The 23645-nt window shown below is 27.4% G+C and overlaps 1 protein-coding gene across 3 annotated transcripts; it reads right to left on the bottom strand.

Moving 5' to 3' along the window:
• Positions 1 to 2674: 2674 nt before the first annotated feature.
• Positions 2675 to 22026, bottom strand: LOC129960241 (interleukin enhancer-binding factor 2 homolog). 3 transcript variants are annotated; one of them, XM_056073506.1, is made up of 12 exons: positions 21984 to 22026; positions 18326 to 18436; positions 18182 to 18238; positions 15127 to 15255; positions 14778 to 14880; positions 13714 to 13779; positions 13008 to 13124; positions 12705 to 12871; positions 12532 to 12593; positions 8952 to 9066; positions 5352 to 5439; positions 2675 to 3025 (listed from the first exon to the last, which is right to left on the bottom strand). In XM_056073506.1, exons 2-12 carry the CDS (start codon positions 18425 to 18427, stop codon positions 2877 to 2879), a joined length of 1155 nt encoding a protein of 384 aa, XP_055929481.1. In that variant the 5' UTR covers positions 18428 to 18436; positions 21984 to 22026; the 3' UTR covers positions 2675 to 2876. The 3 variants fall into 3 exon arrangements, with proteins under 3 accessions (XP_055929481.1, XP_055929479.1, XP_055929480.1); XM_056073504.1 differs by lacking the exon at positions 21984 to 22026 and adding an exon at positions 21838 to 21977; XM_056073505.1 differs by lacking the exon at positions 21984 to 22026 and adding an exon at positions 21747 to 21967.
• Between the last annotated feature and the right edge of the window lie 1619 nt (positions 22027 to 23645).

Here is a 23645-nt window from a genome sequence, read left to right as displayed (position 1 = left end):
ACACAGAGGTTTTAGAACTGTATGAAGCTTGCAGCAAGGAAGGGAAATCATCCCTTTATGCAGTCCTAGCGAGAGGTGACGAAACAATATGCTTTTCTTTCTCTCTTTTTTTACAGCTACATTTTAATATTGTAAAACTGATGAATGTAAAAATGATAGATCAGCAAGCGAATTTAAAAATATGAACAAAAAGTCTTAAAATTGAAGATAAAAAAAACAACAACCGATACCTGATTTTATTTTGAAAAAGTCGAGTATATTTGGTAGCACACCTTACTCACAGAACCCTGTTGGAAGCAAGGCCGCTTTTTGACATAAAATATAGTCACCTTACCCTACTTTAGTAAATAATGAGAATTTAGGATCGTAATTCCTTTGTAAATTATCGTTCCGTTTTGAATATGGATATTTACTACCATTATAATGATTAAAGCGAAACTGAAGAAATCGTGCCATGATTACATTAGGCGTGTTCTTATTAAGTTATATTTTCATGCAACATTCAATATAGTCAAGTAAATTTCTCATTTCTATTATATTGGATACCTTTTTTATGATCTATCCATGTTTGGCTCATTTAGAATAGGGTAATATTTTGAAGTAGCATAATTACTATTTGGGGATGGCTCATATTATTTTGACCCAAGGTCAGGTGGTGGCTCTTCAATTAGAGCTGTAGGACTTTCTAAAAGCTATTTTAAAAGTTCTGTTTGTTTGTAAACCTATTTGGTTGATTTTTCCACATTGAGAATTTGGTAAATATGAAAATGTTGGGTGGGAGTTAATAGCTGACTCCATAAACTGTTTTAAAATTCAAAAAATTTATTTTTAATGATGCCAATTTGTTTGCTAAGTAGACAATATATTATGCATCTGATTTGTTAGTAATTTGGTTTTAGACCGATCTTCAAAAATATATATTGTTTTTCCTATCATTCAATTAGTTTTTGTTAATCTTTACACAACAGTGTTTTAACTACAGAAATTTTAAAAACTTGACTTGTACATGATAATTATATTTTGTGAACTATCTGATTGGTTTCACTCCAGACCACCAGATATGTATACTATTGTTAAGGTTTATTTTTTTATTAACTATTTTGAAAAAACATTACCTTTCTTGAATCATAAATTTGTTCTTTTAGTTACATATGATCTAATATCAAAAATAATTTAAATGAATTTTAAATCATATTTCCTCTCTAATTCTAAGAATGATGTACATAGTTAATCTGAATTATTAATAATTTACATTTAGAATGACCATTTAACATATGTTTTCTTTTCATTCCAGTTTTTATATTGAGTTTATCTTCACACAAAAGTCTTCCAACTGCAAGAATTCTAAAAATTTGATTTCTACTTATATATGATTGGTTTCAATTCGAGGCATAAGGTAGTCTTATTAAATGTTTGCATGTTTGTTTTTACTGATTATTTTGAAACCTTTATTTTCTTAAATCAAAAATTTGTCATATTTTTTATGTGAGATCTTATATCAAAGATCATTAAATTGTACTTCTCTCTAAACATGTCATTTCTATCTTAATTTTCTTCTACCATACTCCGAAGTGGGACAATTTCTTTTTTATGGCTTTTCTGTGATCAAAATTATTATTCACTGTACAATTTTAAATCAAGTCTTTAAAAAGAAGTGATTTTCACTTTCTGACAAATGGAGGATATCCAGTGAAACCAATTTCGCTATTTTTTTGAAAATGTATTTAATTAAAAATAATCTTTATTTTATATATTTTTCGTTGCTTGCAGTCTTTCAGAGGGAACGTTTACATTTATTTCAGTCTTTTTACGCTTCATATATATTTCATTTCAATTTTCAAATAGCACAAATGAATGCTAGAATAATTAAGCCACAAGGAAATTTACAACATTACAATCAGGCTTAAGTGACATCTTCATAATTTATTTTTCTGCAGGTTGTTCTATCAGGTCTAGCAAATAAAAAAAAAATACATATGACGCTTCTACATATAAGATCTAATGAGTCTTTATATCAAGTCAATTCATTTGTTGTGCAGTTGTGACTGACCACATTTACAGTTTCAATAAAATCCACCTCTATTTCAATGCAGTATAGATTTTAAGCTTTAAAAGGGATGTATACCATTCATCTGAATTGTTAGTAATTTGACTTTAGAATGGTCATTGAACATATATAATTTACCCTAACAGTTTTTTTTTTTATATATACTGGCTTTATCTTTACACAGAAATGTCTTATTTGTAGGAATTCTGAAAGCACGACTTGTACATGATTCTTAATACCATGGATTATCTGACTAGTTTTGCTCCAGGCCTTGATATACTCATATTGTTATTAAAGTTTATTTTTACAAACTTTTTTGGAGCATTTTCTATCATTTAATTGTAAATCTATTTTATATGTTATCTGTGATGAATTTTAAATCATACTTCCTATACTACATGTCATTTTTGTCTCGAGTTTTCATATTCAATACTCTGGAGAGTGACAATTTTCTTTTTAATGATAAAATGTTATTATTCAGTTTCATTAAAGAGAAATAGTTTTATCAGACCCAAGATAAAAAATTAACTTCTACATAATTTAAAATATAGTAAGTCTTTATATCAAGTCAATTCCCTTGTAACTGGTCACCTATTGCTATATGTTTTTATTGAAACTATATAAAACTTATTTTGGATATACTTTATTTTTATCAGAAGGGCTGAAGCACAGGAAAATGTAATGTTTTCATATTTTTAAAAATGATTCAAGAATTTGTTCACTGAAAAACAAAAAAGATGAGTTGGAGATACGAAATGCTACAATAATTCAGTTTTGATATTTACAGAATAAAGTTGTTGAAATATAAGTGTACATTGAAACTTCAGCATTATGTATCTTGAGTTTCCATGGTGTCATCATGTTCCTGCTCCATATCCTCAGATGTTTCTTCCTCCTTTTTGTCAGCTGGTTTTTCATAAGCTTTCATAAGAGGGGACACAACAACTCCTTCCCACACGCTCATTTCAGTAGCCAAATCTGTATAATACAAAGAAGTATATTCAATACATTACACCTTCATTTATTCTTAATCATAAAAGCATAATTATGATTAATAATGACAAAAATCTAAATTACCACACTGATAAATATAACATTTAATTATTTTCTGCCATACAACTTTTAGGTGCAAGAAACTTTTACACTTTACTTAACACAATTGAGCAATTTTTTTTTTCAAAATATAAATTTTATTTACAGACAGTATCAAAAAATAGATACAATTAAGAATATTAGTATAATATCCATGATGAAGAAAACCACAAGATTGACAAAAGCCAATAAAGATAAAAAGAGGTAAGTATAGTAAAGGCTTTCAAAACCAACAGCTCTAGACACATATAAGAAATAGTAAGAATAAAAAATAGATAATACAGTAAAATTAATAAATATAATAAAAAATGTTACATCCTATTATTATCATTAATGATGCGACAAATTTAACAGAGTTCAAAGTATCAAATAAATATACATCTAAATGTTAACAAGCAGTAGAGATTCCAGTATATATTGAACAACGTTTATGATCCCTATTTTTTCAATCTTATTTTGTATCAATTGCAAAATTTTCAAAGGTCTATGACTATTTGCAAAGAATGGTTATTTGTATAATTTTATAATAAATGAGTAATCATTCCAAAGTATTATTTTATCATTTTACACTTAATGCTTACCCTGCAACAGCAACAGTGTTTCATACAATTAATTAAGTGTGTTATAATTAAAGGAAACTGAAATATTAGTCTTGTACAATTCAACAAAATTTTTGTAAGACATATAGAACTTCAAGAATTCTTCGTAATTTTACTTAGGAAATCTAACTAACACTAAAGTTTTTTGAATTTGAAGTAGATATAAAAAACTTTCCACATTTAAAATTTACACTTAAATAGATGATTAATAAATTTTCAAATGGGTTACAAACTATTTTTCTAAATCGATTAAATTACAGTATCAAGAGACAATAGACAACAAATCTTGTAACTAAAAAGCATAGATATGAATTAAGGAGTACATCTTTTGAGAAAAATGTCTAGCTCCCATTTGTTTTCTAAACTGCAGTATCATGAAACAACACAACTAGTTTTAACATAACTTAAATTAGTTTTGATTAATAGAGTTTTTAAAAAATATAGCAGGGAAATAAATTTCTTTAAAAGTAGGACTGAATCATTTCCAGAATACTACTGAATTCTATGTTGCAATAACAAACATACCAAATGTGATATTTTTCAACTAGTAGCACATCGACACTATGTGTTATTTTTCAAAACAGTTGCCATTTTCAAAATAACTACACAAAACTTAACTTCATACATACAAGCTTGGCTGAGTTAGTGCATCAGATTTCCGGTGCTTTTGGCCTCACCAGCTTTAAACTGAGAAATGTAGATACAAAAACAAAATCTAGAAAATGCTCTATGCATGAGTTCATAAACTATTCGCAATAATTTTAGATTCAGCATTGTGGAAAAACAAACCAATATTTGTCGGTTGAAAACACATATGTATTGAATACATAGCACATGAAATGCTATTCAAAATAATTTTAAAAAGACCTTAAAAACTATTTTGAATAGCATTCCATGGTTTAAACAAATATGGTGAATATACATTTTTTTACAAAACAACCAAACCCAGAATAAAAGAAAGTTTCATCTACAGCCCTACCATTATGCTGTGATAGAAATCTGAATAAATCATATAAAATAAACCATATAATCATATGTCTTCTTTATATGGAATAAAATAAATATTGTATTTTGATTTGAAAAGTTTATCTCTTATATTTTTTAAGTTCATTCTCTCTCTCTTTTTTACATAATTCTCTATATTTAACAAAAAATGATGAAATTTATATATATAAATAAAAATTTATAATAAATTCTAGGAACACAATTATTACTGTCATTTTCCAAGGGAAAAAAATGAAATTCAGGATGGTAAGATTTAAAAAATAAAAGAGTATGATAGTCTACTATTTAAATACCAAGAAAAAAAGTTTTTAATTGCTTCCTGTGTATATAAATTGTTACATAATATTGTGCAAAAGACCTAAATATATATACATTAGCTTGGCCTTTATCAACAGATTGATATATATCAGTTATTTTTACATGTAATTTCGTCTGTATTCAGCAGAAACTAAGAAAACAAAAGTAATTCATCATTAATGCACAACACGATATGGTCAGTGGAAAAATTCCCTTCGAAAAAATTTGAATATATTCTTTAATATCTTGACATTCAGGTTAATAACAAAGGAAATAAAATCATTACATAAATATACGAAAAGTATACTTACTGGGCAAACGTTCAAGACCAAGCACTTGCTTATAACCCCCATGAGATATTACTCTCAACAAAGTTTGAGCAGTAAGACATACAAGGTCCTGTGAAAGATCAGTACTGTTGATGAATAATATTATTAATAGTAGCTAAACTTTTAGTATCAAAACGTTTTTATTTTTTAAAGAAATAAAAATGTGTTGAGCTATAAGGAAACTGTTTCAGTCTAAGTTACAAAAGAAGAAATGACATATTTTCTATTGTACAAATTTTTTTCATCCTAATTTTAACTTCAGCTTATCTGGCTAGAAAAAATATTAGAAAATAAAATAATTTCAAAATGTACTTCTATAATGTCTAACTATTGTTGTTTTAATAAAAAGTCTATATAGAAAAAATAAAATCTAATAATTAAAAAGGATTTTTTTTTTCAGATAATCTTAAGTATCTTCCATTCATGTTCATGTTATACTAAGTTATCATTTAATTAACTTCAACAATACAAATAATTCATTTTACAAACAAATAATTTAATTTTATATTTAAAAATTGAGAGTATTGTCCCTGTTTTGATATACTCCAACAAGAGAATATTATCAGTGGCAGATTTACGACTAGGCAACTGCCTAGAATCACTTAGCTGAGATGGGGCTGCAAGCAGAAATATTAACTTTTTATCAAGTAAAATTGGTTAGGCCCCTATGTGTTTAATTAAATTCACTTAGTTATTAGAATATTTATAAACACTGAAAGTCTACTTTAATAGCATTGAGTATAAATGTGGCAGCAGTTTAGAATCATAATAAATAAAAAATAAATTTATATTCCCAAAGTTTATGAAACAAAAAATATTAACCTTAAATAAATCACTAACAAGCTACAAATGTGCTGATATATGAAACTAAATTGACCATCTTATTACAAAAGGGCCATCATAATATGCACTACATAGAATCACAAAATACTTAAATCTGCCACTGAATGTTATATAGTACAATGTCTTGCAATGGCCAACACTCTCAACAATCAATAAGTATATCTAACAAAAAATTTAAGATACTTATAAATTAAAGCAGCTCTAGATTCGAACACCAAACAACCAAAATACATTATGCATGATGGAGCTTGTTAGCCTTATAGTATTTTAGCCTTAGGTTGCTAAAATACACAAATTACAAAAACTAAATAATAATTTATATAAGAAGTTACTCTCAGCTTTTACACAAATGAATGGAAAAGCACATTGCAACTAAATGAATAAACCTGTAGCCACATTTTAAGAAGTAGCAATGAAACTGGAGTTTAAATTTATCTAACTTATTCAGTTTTGCACTGTGATCTTAGATAGACAATGCTCATATGAATACACAATTATAAGCATACATAATAATTTCCTTAGATGTTAGTAAAAATTTTTATGTAAATAAATTCAAAAATTAAAAATGAATATATTTCATACAATTTTACTAGCAAGAAAAATTTCAGAAACCTTTGCAAACATGCTTTATTTCTGCATAGGATTTTCATGTTTAATGTGAAAAAAACTGAATAAATGATTGCATAAAAATACTTTTTCCAATCTTATATCAACTATGGAATTTTTAGCTACAATCTTGATGTAAAGAATATTTACCAAATTTCAACTAGTTATCTCTAGGGATTGCAATATCGGACCAAAATTTCAATACCAGTAATCGGTATTTTTTAGATCTTAATACTGGTATTAGTAATTTTAGAAAAAGAAAGAAAACACAGGTGTTTCTTTGTTTTATTTGCCAGTTTTATTAGAGAGTGTAAATATCACAAAAAAATAATTTGTAACTAATAAATTACAACAGTATATAAAGAATCACAAAATAGTAAGGGAAAATCTTATTTATTTAAATCACAGAGAAAGTGTAAATATCACTATTCAGTCTGTGGTACTATTACAAATTTTTGAAATGTGATCTTAAAAAACATAATGCATCAATTGTACTATCATTAAATCTGAAAAGTAATTTTGTGTAAAAATTACCAGCTGTCGTAAACGCTCTTTCGGCATCTACGTTAATTGGTGGTACCGTTAGCAATGCGCGATATACTTTTTCCAAGTATTTACCTCTAAATCCCTCATCTTCAAATAAATCGATTTCTCGTCGGATGGTTTTGGATATAACTGATTTATGTATTGTATTTTTGTTCGTTGAAATTTTTTTTAATTTATCGCCAATTCTAATTTTTGTTCAAGAGACAATTCCTTTTCACTATCGACATTAGTGTCATTATAATTTTCGATAGCTGAACTGAATTCTTTTGAAGGTGGATAGGTTTGTGCGTAAAAATTTTTAAGAAAATTTACTCTAAACTTAATCAGATTTGAATTGGTTATTTTCTTTTCTTCTTTTTCATTTTTAAAATCATTATAATTATATAAATACGATAAGACATTTTCTATTTCGATATGCCTTTCTTCTGTGCGATTTTTCAATGTAATATATAATTCTTCAGATAGTGATGTGTGCTGTTCTTTCAATGACTGCAACATGAAATTTATTGTTGCATTAGCTGTTAATAAATTAGAATCTCTCCGACATAATGCCTCAATAGTCAGTTTTATTGGAAGTAGAGCTGATATAGTTCTGGATATTAAGTCGAATTCACTATCTGAAAAATTAATTTACAGGTTTAAGTCGATTATTGCTTTTTGGATTGGATTTCTCAGTTTCAAAAATCGAGGAGTAAACTGTTCCAACGTGTTTTAGAATTTAATATTAATATATATTCTGTTTTATTTTCAGTTAGTATATATTTTAGTAATATGTCATTTTTTATAGGGGAACGTTTAAATATCTTAATTTTTCGAACTTTATAAATTAAAGGAAGCAATTTTTGATCGGTTAATATTTCATCCTCATTAGCAATATCGTCTTCAACAATTACATTGTCATTATCTTCATTTTCAATATCACTCTCACTCTCTTCAAAGTCGGAACCTGAAGTTTCTATAGCCACAGTATTTGGATTCTTTTGTTCTGTATTTTTTTGGTATAATACATCTATTACTCGTAATTGAATTCCATGAGCATAGCACAATTTCTGATTTGCACCAATCAACTTTCCAACTTTTTTCATAACTGTTGCTCCAGCAGTCGTTATGGATACAATATCTTCTTTCAGGGATAATCCATGTTTCGCTAATTTAGATTTAAGCAATTAATTAGCTAATTAATTTCGCCCGTTAGGTAGACAAAAACAAAAACGTGTACTATTTTGCTATGTTGGCGATCCCTGAACATATAATGTGAACAATTTTAAAAATTTCTATCAAATACCGAAAAAACGGTATTTAAACTTGTGAATACTGGTATTACAAAATTGTACAAATGGCTCAAAATACCGGTATTCGGTATCCCGGTATTGCAATCCCTAGTTATCTCATTACATTTTTGTGTTATGTCTGCACATATACTGACAATCCTAAAAATGCTTTTCCCTCCTCCCAGACTGAGAAAAATCTAAAATTTCAATATCATAAAAGTTTTGAGACAAAATTTTTCCAATGTTTTTTTTTTTTAAATTATTATTATGCTTTATAATTATGAAGGAAAAATAATTTACAAAAGAAAAAGCAAACCTGTTGTTCCAAGGACATGGAAGTGTGAACTCGAACTGTGCCTCCTTCACATGGATCAGGAATTCCTGCAGAACCAGGGAGAAAAAGACCACCAGCTAGCAACTGTAAACAACGCCTTCAAACAATATGAAATATTCTGATAAGAAATATGTGTTAACATGCTTAATTATAATAATTATAGGGTATCATTACATAAGAAAGGATCGCTTTTATATATAGTGTCATTAAATTCTTAATAGCAGCAGAAAATACAGATGATGATACACAGAAAGAAACAATATTAATCATCTGAATTAAGAGTTTAATTCATACTGGTAGGGAAAAAAAAAAAGATAATGTTTATTCATATGGGCTTATATCAGTGGTTCTTAACCTTTTTAAGCCGCGACCCAAATTTGAGAAATATTTGAGAAAAAGTCAAAATTTTTTCATTGCTTTATTTTAGATCGTATTTTTAAAAAATCTTCAATCCTACGATGATGATTTTTTTAACTTACAAATTATTTATTTATTTTTTTAATAATAAAGATAAACAAAAGTACTTTTCGATCCAAGGAAAAATTAATTAATAATCAAGTGTTTTTAATAATTTTTATTGACCAAATTAAAATATATTTATAACTTTTTGAAAATGATTGACATTTTAACTTATTCCTAAAAAAAAAGAAATATCAATACATATGTTAAGTCTTTTAAATTTTAAATGCAAGTCATACAGTTTTAATGAGAACCTTGTGCTTGAATACATTTTGAAAGATCTTCAAACCTCGGTTGAATGCTTGTCAAGGAGCACCTTATATCTATTTCAGGATTTAACTTGGTCCGGTAATTTTTTTTGATTACACACAGAGCCGAAAAACCAGCCTCACACATATACGTTGTTGCAAAGGGCAATGATACTTTTAGGGCTTCTTTGACAATTATTGGCTTTTCGGTTTTTAATTTTAACCAGAAAGCACATAAAGATTCAGTGTTTTTGTAGAAATTGTATCGAAGTGCTTGGTCACTTTGTATTTCTATTAATTGTTCTTGAATTAACAAATTCCTCATGCAAATCACTTACATCAAAATTAAATGGCATTCGAACCCAATTATATTTGAAAACATCGTCTGCAGGGAAATATCGATCAAAGTCTGCTATTAGTTTTTCTAAATGATTAATAATAATTTTCTGTATTTCAAAATCTGTGATATCAATATTATTGTCTTCAACAAGTAAATTAAGAGTCGGGAATGAAGCAAGTTTCTTTACTTCAACCTTATTTCTCCATAATTTGAGTTTATTTTTAAAACATGTCATTTTTTCAGTTAATTCTATAATAGTATGATTACGTCCTTGCATAGACGTATTTAGATTATTTATTTCAAATAAAATATCTGACAAATAAGCAACTTGAGTAATCCACTTCAACTCGGAGAATTTAGATGCTAATGGGTGTTTCTTTTCTCTCAAAAATAATTCGACTTCTGTCCGTAATGATAATACTCTTTGAACAACTTTGCCCCGGGACAGCCATCTAACTTCAGAATAATATAATAAATGTTCGTATTCTGCCCCAAATTCGAAACACAGTTCACGGAAAATTCTACAGTTAAAAGCTCTTCATTTGATAAAATTGACTACCGCAACAATTTCATCCAAAACGATACATAATTCGGGTGATAATTTTTTCGCCAGCTTTGCTCTATTTAGTTCTCACCGTTATTATCATCACACGTACTTTTTTTGCTCTCGCTTTTTAATTAGCTGATATTTTTTGATCTTGTTAATCACATTCATTTTCGAATGTTGATATTTATTCAAGTCGTCATTTCTAAAATGTCTGAAATTTGGTGTATTACTAACTTTTTTGGTTCAACTCAGCGCGACCCAAGAAATATGCTTCGCGACCCAATTTTGGGTCGCGACCCATAGGTTAAGAACCGCTGGCTTATATAATGGAAATATGGCTTATACAATACAGAAAAAAGAAAAATTGCAAAATCCCAGTTTTTATCTGAGTGCATTAGAGGTATAACTTATATTTCTGAATTGCTTTCTAACTGCTATAAGTACTGTATGCATTTCACTTTTGTTTGTTAAGATCAAGGCAAGTTATTTCTACCTCTATCAGAAAATTTTGAAATATCACATGTCTAACACAACAGACAATATGTACATTGCCTGGCTTCTAAAAAGTTGCTGAATGTATAAAATTTATGATTTTTCACCAAAGATCTCATTATGTACACCTGTGTAATGAAAAATAAAATCAATATAATTAGAAGGATTTTTTTAAGGCAGTCAAAATATTTATTATCTTAGTGAACTTATACAACAAATTCTATCAAATCACTTTTAGCAGCTGATAAATGAAATTTATATCACTTATGTCAGTCCCCCCCCCAACTCTAACAAAAAATCAAAATGGATCAGTAATGATTTCTTATTCTGCCGGTATGACGGAATTGCAACTCACAGTTTTACAGAAAAAAATTGCCAAATATAATATTACCACACTTAACATGATAATGTTTATAGATTGTCGCATTATGTGCAACTTGCATCATTAAACATTCGTCATGAAACAAGTCCTTTAAAACACTCTACAGAGCAGACTAGATTCTAGAGAAATCAAATATGACACATGATTGCTCTTCAGTAGGTGCTTAACCATGAAAGGGTTCAAAATTTTAAATAACTTTTTATTTAAAAATTAACAATATATTAATGTTTTTCCTCAACAACTTTGAAACATATGTACAAACATCATTTCTATGCCATTTTAGAATTCAAAAAATAAATTTCAGTGATATCTATTTTATTTCTATATAATTTCTTTTCCAATTCTAATAAATTTTTAAAAATATAAAGTTTATTTGATAAGAATACTTTTTATTATTTTAATTACTAGATTTATACTCATGTGCATTGACATCAATATTAAAAAATATTTTCTGTTATGATAGATAAATCAAGTTGAAAAATTAACATGTTACAATGCTCTGAACTAAAGGTTCAAATCTCCTTTTGCAATTCTATTAAAATGCACAGATGAAAATCCCTAACTCCTAAAAAAAGTTGATCAAAAAGAGCAAAAAACATTAAAAAATATTAACTACAAGATTTAAACTTTAAATGCAAAAAATTTCCAAACAATTTCCATTTCATAGAAGTGATATATTACAAGCGTAATGCTACTCTATATCAGTAGTTAATTACTGAACAGAGAATCAACTGATTATTTATAAGAATAAAAAAAAAAAAAAAAAGTGGATTTCTATAAGAACTGAAATTGAAAAGATTATTAACAAGAAAAACCAATTTTAAATAGAGATGATGGTGATAAATAAGCATATACATTACCACAAGAAACTTGATTGAAAGCTATAAACTAAATTAAATTTGATTGAAGGTAATAAACTAAACTAAAAACCAAGTATCGATTTCCAAAAATTTAATTTTAAATATTTTTGAAAGCAAAATGTAATGCAGATTTAAATTTAAGATATATTTATTCAGCTTAAAGTATATATGACATCAATGTAATACAAGGTAAAATTTATATCAAATATAAGCACAAAAAAAAAAAAAAATTACTTATATGCAATGTTCAAACCCAATGGCTGACGACTAGGGTGATGATTAATAGCATAGTGTGCCTAAAAAAATACAGAACAAATTATGACATAAAATCAAGAAAGGAAGGAGAGAAAAAAAGAAAAGGAAAAAAAAAAAAAAAACCGTTGTTTAAAAACAAGTATACTACATACGAGGAGATCAAGAACCCATGGATTCAGAGGTTGGAGTCCTTCAAACCGATTTCGAAGATCTTTAAACAATCTGATCAAAACTTTGATGCTTGAGTGGTGCGCATTTTCCTCAAACCATCGAGCATGTCGAATAGCAGCTAAGTGATGTTGAAGAATTTTGGTGTCCACTGAAAGATTTTAAGCAAATTAAACTTTAGTAATTGGTGTAAATTAATTAGTTTTTAGTAAGTTCTAAAATAATTAGCAATAATTGTAAGCAGAAGCTAAAATTTTATTTAAAAAAAAAAGGAAAATAAAACTTACAGTGCAATTCTGGATCAATTTTTCTTAGATTTTGGGGAACAGTTGTAATGAGACATTTAACTGATGCCTCAGGGGAACTAATTTCAAAACCACCATCAATCATGACAAGTGCCAAAACTATATAAAATGAAAAAAAAAAAAAAAAAATGTATACACAGTTGTAGTTCTTATTTACAACAATTTACTTGCTCTACAAATTATATCAATAAAAAAGCATAAACTACTTCTTGCAAGGATTAGTTTATTAATAAAAACTTTTTTTGTAAGCATGGCAAATTATACAAAATTCTAGATATAAAAATGATAGTTTGTCTAGAGCTACAAAACAAGTATTTACAAAAAACAAACCCAGACATAAGATACAAAAAGATATTAAGATAAAGCATATTTATCAGTTTTGCATTATTTTGCAATTCGTATACAACTAGAGAAAATAAAATTTTAAAAAGTTTCAAATTAAAAATACCGAAAAATATTTGAGATTTTAAAAAGGGGAACACCAAGCTTTACAAAGAAATTAATCCAAGCAATTTATAGAAATGCTGTTTAAAATTATTACAAAATTTTACTACTTTTAATTAAATATTTGTACTATGCTTTATGAAAATATTTACTAATGACTGCACATGTAATACATTTAATCAAAACATGGATGGAATAATTTTGAACAGAAAATTTTAAAAATCAAACACTATTTGTTACTTACTTTCATTGCGATCAATAAGTTTCAATTCATCCAATACCTTATTTCCAAGAGCGTGGACAGCTTCCACTATTAAAAAGAAAAATTGTGTAAATAAAAATTACATCAGCTGTTTACGTGAAATTCTGAAAGAATAGGCTTTACTTTCTTTCATGTTATTTCCATTGGCATCAATCTTTAATCACATTTTAATATGTTCATTCAGTTTAACTGTTTTACAATAGAGTTTCCTCACTACTTTCAATGGTAACAAACATATACATCCCTTAAAATTAAAGGTTACAATTAAGATTAACTGTCATAAATGCCATATTCACACAAGGTTCATATCCATAGCTCAGAAAATTAAAATTATCCATTTAAACTGTAAAACAACATTCACAAAGCCTTCCTTATCTTCTTTTATTTACAAATTCATTGCTCCTTTACATCTCTTGGAAAGATAATCTCTTCTCACTTTCATATTTCCTACAGATTTCTAAAATTTACAGGAATTACAAAATTTATATATATATATATATATATATATATATATATATATATATATATATATATATATATATATTATAAAGAGTCCCTTTAAAAAGCAATTGATTGCAAATTTCATTTCAGTTTTGCTTAATATGATTTAAGAAAACCTACTCTCAATAAAATGCAGACAAATCAAATTAATAAAATGTGAATATACACATCATTTCCCAAAAAAAAATTTTAAGTGATGGACTCCAAATTTAAGAAAACAATTATATTTTCTATTAAAATCGCACAAATTTAGAGTCTTTATATGTATAATTGCAGATATTTGTGGCAGAATCATAAACTGTATAATTTTTAAAAGAATTTTACCTCATAATGCAATAAATTTCTATGTATTATTTTAAAAAGTGCAACATTAATACATTACAATACTGAATTAAAAAAGTATGTTACAAAATATAAAATTTCTATTTAACCATGACTCTCATAAAAAGATTACAAAATTATATATTTTGTGCAAGTTATTTCAACCATGAATTAGAAACATATCAAATTAATTCAATAAAAATATGTAAATAAAGCATTTATACATGTAGGAAGAGTTTTCAGAATTGTAACAATATCAGCTACAGCATTTCCAATCATCATAGTCCCCTTCTTAAAGGATCCAACTTGTCGAACTTCTTCAATTTGCTATAAAAATATGACATTCATAATTCAAAACAAAATAAAAATAACAGAGAAAAAATTAGTAACATTAATTCACTCTAAAATATTTGTACTTTTTTTTTTTACATATGGGGACTAGTTTCCAAATATAAATTTATGAAATGATATATAAATATAGCTGAAATATTCCATTGTATGATGTTAAGATATCAAAAACAGTATGCTCCATTGAGTAGTATATTTATTTATATTATATATAAAGGTACTCACACATGCATCAAAATTTCCAGGGGATAATGCAATATTATCCAAAACAGTTTGAATTTTTGTAACAAGATTCAATACAGATGTTTGCTCCTGAGCAGTAGATGTCAGATCTTGGTTTCTTTTCAAAATAGCCTTCATAACCAAAAATTATAAAAAATTAATATGTTTGGCAAATAATTTCATAAAACTATAAAGAAATACATAATATATTAATTTACCAAACAGTAGAAAAAGAACTTTTAAAAATTAATGAATTATATGATTCAGAAAGAGAACAAATATTTAGAAAATTCTGTACATAAGTAGTGAGGAGTAAAAAGGAATAATAATAGAAGAAATTTAAGAAAATATGACATGCAATAAAAATAGATTTTTACAAAGGTCTTTGATAAAACGAATGGAACAATTTTAAAAAAACATAAATGTCTGCATTTTTATTTCAAACATATAAAATATTAAAACAAAAAAAGCTTTCTATGCTCATTATTATAAAAACAAAAACCGAGTAAATTTTCAATTATTTCTCAAGTTACAAGTATCTAACTTTTGTCAGTGAAGAATAATCACTGAATTATCATATATTTTCAATTTGAGATGAGTATTCTAAACACAAAATACGCAACTAGACAGAAAAAAAAAATAGCAACCAATAATGCTTAAAAGAATAAAAATCATTACTATAAACAAACACGGACAAAAAAAAAAAAAAAAAAAAAAAAAAAAAAAAAAAAAGATGAGGAAAACTATCATATGACGATGGAAACAAAATAACTATATTAATAATAGATTATCTCATCTTTTGAACATCAAAATTTTAAACAGGAATAATTCTCTTAAAATTTATAAAGCACAAGAAAAATAGTGTTGCAATGAAAATTAAATTCATTTCTAATACATATTAGTAGAGGGCACAGAAGTATGAAAACAAAAACACTAGGCTAAGAAAAAAATTTTTTACAAGAATAAATTTAAAAAAAGAAATGATAGCCTTTTTTTTAAAATCAAGTATTGTGAAAATAACCAAAATAATCATCCAAAAAGAGTAAACACTGATCACAGGATATAGGTGACAAACAGTGAGTAAAAATCAAATGATAAACTCACAAATCTAAATCTCCTTTCTTATTCTAACAGAATATTTCAGAAATTTGCAGTTATAACTACTGTAACAGCAATAATATAAAAATTAATAATAAAAAAGGAAAATTTGAAAAATTTATGTTCCCAAGTACATTGAATTAATATAACTCTAAAAAATGTGCAAACTTTTGAATAATGTTGTCAGAAAATGTCCTAGTATTTGTTCAATCTTAATCAAAGCAATGCCACCAGACAAATATCATAAGCTGTTCAAAATTCTTCAAAAGGCTTCTATTAATAAGAAATTTTGACTTAAAAAATAATTTTGGAAACACAGAATGAGGCAGATAACCTGAACATTTCTCACAGTATAGGAACAGCCTTGGAGAGAAGTCCAAGGGTTAGGTAGGGGCATCCTGTTCCAATGGCCAGAGCAATATCATTTTGGTTGGTGTCATGTACATAACACCAACCAAAGTGTGTTTTTGCTTATAATAGTTGTTTTGTAAGGAGTGGTAAATCAATTACCATATTTCATCAAAAGCAATTTATTGCATTCACCTTTATTGCAGAATCAAAATTCAGTAAAATTACTCTTTTCTTTCCCAGAAAACTATCTTGCAATGGGTTAGTCTTCATCTTACGAAGTTCATAAATTAAAATGAAAATAAAAATTTGGAGTATATGCCTTGCACAAGCTCCAAATAGAGTGGAAAGAGAATAGAAATATAAAATCTGCATGAAGACATTCTGAATAAGATGATCATTTGGAAATCGTAATTTAAATTAAATGTTATGAATGTTTAAAAATCAATATAATTCTTTTTACAATTAACTTTTGTTTTTAAAACATCTTACTGTTCTACTCCATCCAATACAAAATGTAGAAAAGTAAATTTTAATTATTTCATATTCAGATAAAAAAACTATTAAATATTTCATACAATATAGATACCATATATACATATATAAATTCTTAAGAAATTTCTTTAGAATGGGATATAAATTGTAATTTATATGGTCAAAGTAAGAAAAGGAGAAAAAAAGTCATGTTTCACAAGTGTCCGTTCTTTAAATTTTCACAAGGAAATAATAGCTCCCTCAATATCTACGAGGTTAATATTGAACTAATCCAACTATTAATCTTGCTTTAAATACATTAAATTAAATATTCTGCAATATGAAGAAGGTGATAACAAAATCTATTACAATCTTAATATATCAACCTTTAAACATCACATAAAAGAAAGCAAGACTCAATAATTCTGAAAGTTGTAGACTGCAAGTTTGCTGATTTTCAAAGGAAAAATTTCTGCTTTTAAAAAAAATTTCCTGTCATTTAAAGATACTTGCTTCTATATAAAAACATTTTTATAACCTATTTCATATTTAGTACTCAATCATAAAGAAATAGTTTAAATGAAGTTTAAAAAGATGAAAAATTTGTTTCTAAGTCACCATGTCATTAAAATATTTCACAAAGACATGCAATGCATAACAAAAAGCTAGAAAAATGCAGAGAAATTGCTGAAATTCATAGTCTGTAAGCAAATCAATTATATAAAATAAAATCATTTTCTTGCTGAAAAAAGATAAATTTCAAAGACATGAAAGTAAATTAAATGCAAACCTAATACTTTTTTTAATCAATTATAAATGCTATTAATAATATTACTTTAACCTTCTGAAAGCTAACACTTTTAAAAAATTAGTATCATATTTATATATAATATACGAGTACAGAAAATTATTAGTTTACTTAAGATCGATATAAAATAGTTACAATTAATTAAAAGTTGCATGTCATAACCCTGCAAAAATATTACTCATATGCAAACAAAGTTCAAAGAAACAGACTTTAATTATTTTAAAGAAATTCTAAAGCTGAAAACCACATAAAAGTACTAGATTTTAGGTATCTTAACAAATTTATATGAAAAATAAAACATATTTTTAAGTCAGTTGATTCTTCACTTACCTGGGTCAATGTATTATCATCAGGTGCAAGTTTAACACGTGGAAAAAATGATTCACACTGAAAGCGAAATAAATATTAATTATTATGCTGCATTTTTAGTAAACCTGCAAAAAAAACCTTCAAATTTAGAAATACAATATTTACAACATAAACATCAAATGGCACACGAGGGATGAAGACTTTAGGCTTGTAAGGACCAGATCGTCCACCTCTTGAAGATCTACCACCACGAGTTCCACCCCTCATTTCAAAAATCTGCAAGGCAAGGAAACAAAATTATATGATCACTTCCATATCAAAATATTCAGAAAATATAATAAAATGCTTTTTTATATAATTAAAAAATATTTAATGATATATTTTGTTTAAAATGATTAAAAAATAAAATATTTAAGGAATAAATTAGAGTACTTTATACATATAATAATTTTAACAATAGCACCACAGTGTTTCCGGTATACCTAAAACTACAAATAGAAATCATTTCAACTGGTTGCCCCAAATAAAAGAAAAAGGACATCTTTTACTAATATTATATAGTTAAATCTTATAAGTACATCATTTACTGTGCCAACATAACTTATTTCTGATGTCCTAATTTATTTCACTAATTTCAGTGAAGTAAAGAAATTGTCAGGTTTTCCCAGTATTGCAGTCAAGTTCCATTAAACGATAAGCTACATGTTCATTGACATGTTTTTCCAATTGGTCTTATTTCATCTTTGTCTGGATGGACAGGAATATCTGTTAGGTAAACAGTTGTGTTTACCTAATCACAATTGTTTATCAAATGCTAGCAAAATTTAATGCTAAATTTATTGGATGTTTCAGACATACACTGAATAAATCGATTCACAGGAAACAATTATTCATTCATTATTTTATTTCCACCCAGTTTATAATATATCAAACAATTTTCTGTATATGTAATCCAAACATCTGAAAAAAAGGCAAATAGACATCCATTTGCAACCTTTGGATCAAATTGATTTCATACTGAAGTGCAAATACTTCATAATTTCCACAATTCTGTATCTGGCCATTATCAAAAAAGTTGGGCAATAAAATTTTTTATCATAAATCAAAACAAAGACATGTTGCCACCAAAGCCCCACAAGTACAGAAGAGTGAAATTAAAGCATCTCGCTCACTGAGAAACACACAACGGTTAGGATTTTGGAACTTCTTGCATGTTTCTTCAGAACAAAGTTGAATTTGACGCAATATTTTTTCATTGATAAAACAACCAAGCACAATTTGTGTTGTCATCAATTATTGTACACTTTGAATACAAAGTTGATCCAGCTATTTCTCGTAAATTATTTTACAGAGGACTTTTCCTAATAACACTTGAAATATTTCACATCTTCCATTCATATATCCAAATATTCCAAACTGAACATGAAATTTGGTTTTTTCTTCAGTTCTATCATTTTATCGCATTTTGAATGTGTCTCCTTCATTCTCAAGTTCTATTTGGTTGCCTTTGACTATTTTTTCTAATTTGAATGCTGTCAATATTAGAGAGTGTATTAGCACCTGGCAGTGGAACATATTCTTAGTCTAAATTTTTACTTTCAATAATGCTATAAATAGATTTCAAACCCACAAAGATGAATTGGATTCATTGATTGAAATATCAGAAAAAATTCAGTCTTCATCTAATAAGTAAGATGCAAATTTGACAAATTCTTCACCAGTTCAACCTCTGAGCTGGAATTACCACCACAAAGACTATTAAACATTTTCAGTATATCTACTTTTGTTGGGTATTTTCTATCAATACTTCCACACAATATGATGTACAGGCCAGAAAATACACAAGCCAGAATGCTGAAATTATTCAAAATGAAATGAAGTTAGATATATTTGTATATTTAGAACAGTAGCCTTTTTAACACAAATAAAATGTGCAATCAGATTTCACTCAAAAATTCCAAATAGGTATTTTAATCCCCTTTCCCTCACCATTTATTTGTACTTCTGCTGTTCTTGTTTCTAAGGGTACTTGTTATAGACAATCCCGCTGACGAAGTGAGCGATTTTAAGCCGAGAGAGCATCTCTTTTTTTTCAGTAACGCCATTTCGGACCAAGAATACATCTTAGCTACTCGCACGCCACAACCCTTTTTACAAGACGGAGAAAGATCACCTCTGAACTAGTATCCCCAGTGGTATTACTCGACATAGAAGACTTCATGACCAAGACAGATTTATACGTGCGCCAGCCACCACACACATGGCGAGTCCACTGCCAGCGGGGTTTAAACTCGCAACCTAACACCCTACCAACCAAGCTATCCCGGCCCTTCCGTGACATACACACACCTCTTCATGACAATTGCACCTGTTTATCTATCAGCATAAGAAAATAGATAAGAAAGTTCCAAAAAATAATGTAAACACTGTACGACAGCCAAAAATGTAGGTATATATTGCAACATTTGTAAAAATAATCATTCAAAATGAATTAAAATTCTGAACAGTAATATTCATACATGAATAAGAAAATAAAAAAGTTAAATTTATTTCAAATGGATTCCTGTTCAAAATGTCTGCTGCTTTAATTCTAGTATTAATTTCTTTGCATTTTAAAGATAATTATCTCATTGGAACTCACAGCTTTACTTTAACTTCTAAGTTTCATAGGTTTTTAGTTCAAGTGCACTTCAGTTTGTATGAATGTAAAATAAACACTGATCCTATCAGAATTCAAGGAAAATGTTTAGAAGCTATGAAAGCTCAAAATACATTTCCATTGCCTCTTTTCCCTGCTTTCTATCTTCTTTGGACTGTGCATCCTACTTGCCATAGCTTTTACAAAGAAATTGTAATAATTTACCTCTTTTCATTACTCAAAAAGAATAAGAAATTGTTAAAGAACCTTATGCCTACTTCTTCTCAATTCAAATTGCTTTACATACATATTAAACTATAACAAAATTTAGTAAAATTCACAGAGTAATAAAAACAATTTATAATACAAATATTAAACAAAAAAATACATGAAAAAAATGTAAAATGGTATTTAACTATGAATTTATCAGCTTTAACAATCAAATCCAGAGAGTAAAACTGAAAAAATATACACTTTTATAGTAAACCTGGATTAAAATTTATACAATTCATTCATAAGATGCTTACACAAAGCATAAAATCTCATTTTAATAAAGTGATAAATGTCCTATAGAAAAAATATTAAATATAGAATATGCATAGAAAAAATCATTTTCTATGAATAAGAAATACTATTTTTAAAAATTTGTAAATAGATTTATTTGATTATGTATTAAATTTCTAAGAAGTTATCGTACATTTTTTAAAAAAATTAGAAATTAAATAAAAATCGCAATAAAATAAAGAATGCAAGCATTGCAAAAGAAACACAATCCCAACAAAAGTTTTAAGGTATATGAGGAATTAAATAAAGTTTTATGTTATGAATAAACCCAATTTTCATTAGTTCTGATGAAGGACATTAAATATAAAACAAGTTAACAGCAAACTTAAATACAGCATGAAATTGATCTTTTGAAAGCACTGCAGGAAAATCAAAAAAACATACAGCTCTGGAACCAAGACACAGAGAACAGAATAACTCATAAAAAAGATATTTTAAACATAGTGATTGTAACTATCTAAGCCTACGAACTCACTTATTAAAATTAATATTATTATTATTTAAGCAGGCACTTTAATTGATTTAATACGATATAAGATAAAATATAATTTAAATCTTATAAACTTTTGGATGGATGTTGGATATATTTAAATTCAATGACGGGTTAACAAAAATAACAACTTTTTTTATTTTACGGAAACATTCAGAAGAAGAAAGATACAGTTGCAGTTTATAAAATGCAGTAGAATAAAATCTCGTGCACGTATAATAAATCGCTTGCAGGATCACGCAACTTAAACTGTGACGTCATTTTGATGGAAGCAGGTCCACCACAAACTCTTACTCGTATGGTTACCGAGGTCTGATAAATAAACAATAGAAGAAGAATAAACAATAGGAGACAGAATAAAACACATGCTTGTGTTCAAATTTGTCGTTTTATAATCCATCTATATTATTAAACTTGACTACCCGATTTACGAGATTCGAAAACAGCACAATCTCGAAAATGCACAACTGCATATGGACCTCGTAATCTAGCTGAGTTTATATGAATACCAATGTGGGGGTGAGCGGCAAGTAGAGCGGTGCACCTTACACGCACAAAATATTATTAGTCAGTCAGCATGTAGAATTGGGAAACAACATTTCTCATTGTTTTGTTTAATGGAAACATTTTGTTTGATTAGTACTTCGAAGTAAAATAAAGAGGGTTTTTTTTTTCTCTTTTTTCAATTTACCAGAATTTATTGATTCTTAATTCCATTAGTTACTTCGGTTCTCTTACTAATGGGCCTTGAACATTCTAGTTTAAATCTTATTATACTTCAAAAATTTATTATTGACCAATTCTGTAAGTGAGTCATAAAAGCATCGAAAGATTTCCGTAGAATCAAAATAAATAATTTTAGAATTTTTTATACTCAACGTTTAATTTTATTGCAAATTAATTGGGCATCAACACATCATTTTAGGTACCATTTTTATTTGAATACCTTTTTAATTCAATTTTATATTGAAATGCTATGCTGCACTTTCTTTACAAAAGAAAGAAAGATGTAACATTTTTTCCAATTAAAGTGATAATCCTTTTTTGCTTTGAAAAAGTTTCCATTGATATTATAAAAGATAGAAAACTTTAGTTAATATATTTATTCAAATCTGAAATTTGTGTGGCTTGACTAGAGAAATTATCTTTCAGTATACAATGAATGAATTAAACAGTGGTAACATTAATTATGTAATTTAATTAATAGTTTTGAAATGGGTAAAAGGGTAATTCAGTCTGTGCCTTGCTGCGCCACGGATGCCAAGTTGTCAATAAAGATGGCGGGAAAAAAAAAAAAAAAAAAAAACCAACCTTCTGCAAAACAGTTACGGTTACAACTTTCTGTCTTAAAATTATGATCTTTACTGATAAGTATTGTTTCATCTGAGATTTTTTTTTAAACCTTTAGGATCACTATTGCTGCTTATCTTAACAATTTTGAAATAAAGAAGTTTTTCAAACTGGCAATGCCAGTCTGTTGTGTACAGACTAAAATTTAGAGAATGCATCTGAAGAAGGCACCGGGAAGAATCTTTTAACTTTGAAAAAAAAAAAAAAAAAAAAAAAACATCCTACGGCTGCGCCAGCAGCTGGAGAGGGATCCTAATAGCTTCGGTATCTCATTGAACCCAAGGACTGTGTGGATAACAGGAACAGTGCATAATCAAAAGAAAAAACGAAGAAAGGGGCAATCAAACAATTTTCCATGCAAAATTTCAAACAGGCATACTTTTCCTAGCTTCATCAACTCGTAATTTATATATATATATAGATATATTCCACTCACCCTTCAT

Source organism: Argiope bruennichi, chromosome X2, assembly GCF_947563725.1.
Source record: "Argiope bruennichi chromosome X2, qqArgBrue1.1, whole genome shotgun sequence".
Taxonomy (NCBI): Eukaryota; Metazoa; Arthropoda; class Arachnida; order Araneae; family Araneidae; genus Argiope; species Argiope bruennichi.
This window is presented reverse-complemented; position numbering and strand designations above follow the sequence as displayed.

Bases quoted from the DNA above. Each gene is read 5' to 3' on its own strand.
- LOC129960241 (XM_056073506.1), bottom strand. From the start codon at position 18,427: ATGAGGGGTGGAACTCGTGGTGGTAGATCTTCAAGAGGTGGACGATCT. The intron at 15,256-18,181 runs GTAAGTGAAGAA...TTGGTTATGAAG, and splicing joins ATGATAATACATTGACCCAG to GCTATTTTGAAAAGAAACCA. The intron at 12,594-12,704 runs GTATGTAGTATA...GTATTTTTTTAG, and splicing joins CATGGGTTCTTGATCTCCTC to GCACACTATGCTATTAATCA.